This window comes from Propithecus coquereli, unplaced genomic scaffold (genome assembly GCF_000956105.1).
Source record: "Propithecus coquereli isolate 6110/MARCELLA unplaced genomic scaffold, Pcoq_1.0 Scaffold251, whole genome shotgun sequence".
In the NCBI taxonomy this organism is placed as follows: Eukaryota; Metazoa; Chordata; class Mammalia; order Primates; family Indriidae; genus Propithecus; species Propithecus coquereli.
Genome location: NW_012148075.1, coordinates 1,968,825 through 1,973,522, shown reverse-complemented (window position 1 = coordinate 1,973,522; position 4,698 = coordinate 1,968,825). Strand labels below are relative to the sequence as shown.

The 4,698-nt window shown below is 45.2% G+C and overlaps 1 protein-coding gene across 1 annotated transcript in view; it reads left to right on the top strand.

Moving 5' to 3' along the window:
• The window catches only part of GLB1 (galactosidase, beta 1), a 130,668-nt gene that overhangs the window by 39,587 nt on the left and 86,383 nt on the right, over nucleotides 1–4,698 (top strand). Inside the window, exons 7-9 of the mRNA XM_012646865.1 lie at nucleotides 2,938–2,996; nucleotides 4,385–4,506; nucleotides 4,593–4,633. Of these exons, the coding sequence (XP_012502319.1) occupies nucleotides 2,938–2,996; nucleotides 4,385–4,506; nucleotides 4,593–4,633 (222 nt within the window). The remainder of the gene's footprint in view (nucleotides 1–2,937; nucleotides 2,997–4,384; nucleotides 4,507–4,592; nucleotides 4,634–4,698) is intronic.

Genomic DNA, 4,698 nt, shown 5'->3' with positions numbered 1-4,698 from the left:
GTTACCAAAAAAAGATGAGTCCCTCAGTAGCATAAAGGGCCAACATGTCTGCAAATTATTCTCGAATGGCTCAGAAAAAAACATATTTTTATATAGAGAGAAAAGCTGATAGAATAAATCTAGTAAAATGCGAACAATTGGGGAATCTGGGTGAGGGGGATATGAGAATTCTTTGTATTGTTCATACAACTCTCTGTAAGTTAGAAATTATTTCAAATTAGAAAGTTACCAAAAAAAGATGAGTCCCTCAGTAGCATAAAGACTCTGCTGCCCTCCCCTGTGAGGCCGGGACACTCCGTGCATGCTGCACATCATCCAGCGCTTGCCCTCTCTTGAGAGGGACGTGCGGAAGACTGGAATGAGCAATTAGGATGAAGTCACATTTTTAAAGAGGTTCTTCTATGTTACCAAAAAAGAGAAGAAAAGAAAAAACCTGCCCTTAAGTGAATTGTTTCTAGAAACATGTGCGTTGCTCAGAGCGTTAGGTGATGACAGAACTCATCTACAAAGAGCTGCAGAGGAAGTGGCATGCTGGTTTCCTTCAGCTTTGGCACACTTCCCCATCACAGCGATGAAATAGCACATGATTTTTCTGTTGGGAGGAACACATTGAAGGTTATTATGAATGTGTTGTAAGCATTATCTGTATGAGGTGACAGTGTGACCATCACCACTGCGGGTTAGAGAACAGACCGCCGCAAGGCCAGTGTGCGTGGGGTGGGTGGGCCCTGTGGCCTGAGGCTTTTGCCAGATTCATTCATTTGTGTGGGAGACGGGCATGGCTTGGGGGCAGGGGTGGTCTCATGAGAACAATGTGTAAAGATCTGAATGCCACCTAATGCTTAATAGTGAGAAACATAGCCGTGAAGTAAATGAGGTTCTGGTCCTTCTTGATCAGCACATTCTCTCTTGAAAGCTGGACTTACAAAGAAGCCAAAGGCCAGTCTCAGTGCAGGGTTATCAGGGTCTTGGCTGATGTCGTTTCCACTCTGGGATACCTGCTGTGGGAACTGGGTCATGCAGCATGGGGCCAGGGTGTCCTCTGCTCTGATTGGTGTGGATACTGTTCATACTTACTCTTTCACTGATGCGAGGCCGCCTATTGCTTCTCTGTGGAGACATTCTTTTTTTTTTTAGAGGAGAAAGGGACAATAGAAGACACAGGAGGCAAGATAAGACACAAGCATCCTGGCCAGGCGCAGTGGCTCCCGCCTGTAATCCTAGCACTCTGGGAGGCCAAGCTGGGAGGATTGTTTGAGCTCAGGAGTTCGAGACCAGTCTGAGCCACAGTGAGACCCCATCTCTCTACTAAAAATAGAAAAAATAAGCTAGGCATGGTGGTGTGTGCCTGTAGTCCCAGCTACTCAGGAGGCTGAGGCAGGAGGATTGCTTGAGCCCAGGAGTTTGAGGTTGCTGTGAGCTAGTCTGACACCACGGCACTCTAGCCTGGGCAACAGAGCAAGACTCTGTCTCAAAAAAAAAAAAGACACAGGCTTCCTAATGAAATGTTTCTGGAGCAAAAATTGAGAGCAAGTAGTTTGGAATGGCTGATGATGTACAAATTGGTATTCAGAATATACTCTATTATTCAGGGATAAACACAATTAGAGCACCCACATCTCTTTGATTTAATTAACTGGCAAATACTTGTGGCATTGTTGTGTGTATGGCGCTGTGGAGGCTGCAAGTAACTATCTTCAAAGCAGACTTGTCCTGTAGGGAGCATCTGGGCCAACCAGATGTTCATGGGAAGAGAAACATACAAAACATGTATCCAGGCCCTGGGGAAACACAGAGGAAGAAGACAGGTCTGTGACAGGAATGCCTAAGGCAGTGCAGTCAGGAAAGGCCATGGGGACCAACCTGTTCAGGGAGCAATGTTCTGTGGTCCCCACCCATGCCTCAAATGGATGGCCGGGGTCCAGCCTAAAGCTAGCTTGGAGGTATTCCAGATCCATGTGGGTGTGGAGAGGGGCAGGGGGTCTGTCTTAGTCAGTCCAGGCTGCTCTAACAAAATACCTTAGACTGCGTAATTTAGAAACAAAAGAAATTTATTGGCGGTTATAGAGGCTCAGAAGTCCAAAATCAGGATGCCAGCAGTCAGCGCCTGGTGAGGGGTTGCTCTCTGCTTCAAAGATGGTGCCTTCTTGCCGTGTCCTCATATGGCAGAAGGGGCCGAGGAGCCTTTTTTTTTTCTTTTTAAAGAAACAAAAGCAGTTAACTTTTATTTTTAAAAATATACATACTTAGGCAAAAGACTGAAAACACACACAAAACTGGTTTTCCTGTGGGAAGTAGGATTGGACATGGGAGAGGATAGAAATTTATTTTTCTAAGTTAGAGCATATATTGTGTTTCTATAGCATCTGTGTGTTATTTTTAAATTTTTTTATCTTTAATTATTATGGATACATAATAGTTGTACAATGTTGAAGAAACTCTTATAGACATTGGCCTAGGCAAAGAATTTATGAAGAAGACCCGAAAAGCAATCACAGCAACAACAAAAAATAAGTGGGACTTGATCAAATTAAAAAGCTTCTGCACAGCAAAGAAACTATCACTAGAGTGAACAGACAACCTATAGAATGGGAGAAAATATTTGCATGCTACACATCCTATAAAGGGCTAATAACTAGAATCTGTATAGAACTCAGGAAAATCAGTAAGAAAATATCAGGGAGCTTTCTTTAGCCTCTTTTATAAGGGCACTAATCCCATTCATGAGCGTGGAGCCCTCATGACTTAATCACTTCCCAAAGTCCCCACCTCTTAACACTGTCACATTAGGTATTAGGTTCCAACATATGAATTCTGGGGGTCTCCAACATTCAGACCATAGCAGGGCCTCAGGCTCAAGTCCTGTAAAAGCCTCTTGTCATTTAACTTCTTGTTATTCCTATGATTGACCTTTCTTGTCCCTCTTGTGATTTTCAGGCCACAACATCACGGCTGCTTTCCTAATGCAGAGGAAAAGTGAGCCCAAAGGACCCTTGGTAAGAATGGAGGGGGAGGTGTGGAGACTGTTGGCTTGTACCAATTTCATTGCAGCCGTTGGCAGAGAGACGTTATGTGCTGTGGGGGGAGGAGGGTGGAGTGAATCCTTGATTTTTCTGGCTCTGGGGTCAGCAGCTGATGGCATTGTGGGGACAGAGCCATTCTGGACACATGGGTGACAGCAGAAACAATGCTATTATTGAAACTGAGGCCCCGCACTGGACTGGAACAGACTGAGGACCAATGTGAATGGCCTGCCATGCTCCTGCACCCTGATCTCATCTGGTTTTCAGGGCAACTCTCATAAATTGTCTCCTTTTTCAGTGAGGCTCAGGGAACATACATCACTTGCCAGGGTCATATAGCTGGTGGGTGGCCGGGCCAGGATCTGAGTTCAAGTCTGTGTTTCTTGACAGCTGTTTGGAACAGAGCTTCTCCATCTTTAAAGTGTTTACAAATCACTTCGGGATCTTGTTAATCCCCAAGTGATTTGTAGACACAGCAAAATTTGATCTGCTGGGTCTTGGGTGGGGCCTGGGATTCTGCATTTCTAACAAGCAGCCCGGTAGCTTTGAGTATGTTGGTTTGGACCACGCTTTGAGTCGTGGGGCCCGGTGGCATGCTGTGTAGATGGTGGCAAGGTCCGGGCAGTGTAAACAATCTGTCAGCCCTGCTCGCTCTGCTCTTCCCTTCTTCAGCTGAAGTTGTTATTGTTGTTACTCAGCCCAGTTTAAGGGGTTATATCTTATGCCATCTTTGCAGCGTGTCATCTGTGTACAAGCCTTATTTACAAAACAACCTTGTCTGAGTCACTGAGTGAGCGGTGTAGAGCCTCCATTCACAGACTTTGGGTGGAGCTATTTCCTGGAACCTGAAACAAGAAGGGCCAGATTTTTTTTCCTTCTCGAGACCAAGAGCTTGGCAGGGTGATGCCCAAGAGAAACATGAAGTGTTTGGGGCCTGCTTTGCAGAGTACTCGGACAGTCTACCTCATTCTAAGTCAACCTGAGAGCTGAAAATCTAGATTTACACAAAGGGTGAATTTGGAGCTGATTATTTTATAAACATTTTTTGCTGTCCACTTCCTTTGCCCAGTAAGACTTTTCTACTGTATTTAAACAGGGGACCAGTTAACAAAATTTCAGTGTAGGTACAGCTTTTCAGGAGAGCTTATATTATGTAAGATGAGATCTCATTTTGGGTTGGAGCCGAGGACTGAGTGTAGCGTGGCTGTTATTGGAAGTGCCCATGGGTTTCTTGGCTCTGGGTTAGGCACTGCATGTCAACTCCCTTGACACCTGTCCCTCAGTGGAGGGTGTGACAGGGAAGCCCTAGCATTGGAAGGCTGTAAGTCTATCCTGAGCTCCACATTCTTTTCTCTTTTTAGATCAATTCTGAATTCTATACTGGCTGGTTAGACCATTGGGGCGAACCTCACTCGACAGTCAAGACTGAAAAAGTGGCTTCCTCCCTCTATGATATACTTGCCCGTGGGGCAAATGTGAACTTGTGAGTGTTCATTGCCTGTGGGGAGGGAGCCTTCAGTAGCGGTGGGCTCACAATAAAGTACTATGTGTTCTCTTGTTTTCTTGTAGGTACATGTTTATGGGTGGGACCAATTTTGCCTATTGGAATGGTAAGAGCAAGTTAACATCTGTTTGTGGAAAGCTTATGCCAGAAGGTTTCTGTTGGCTGATTTGG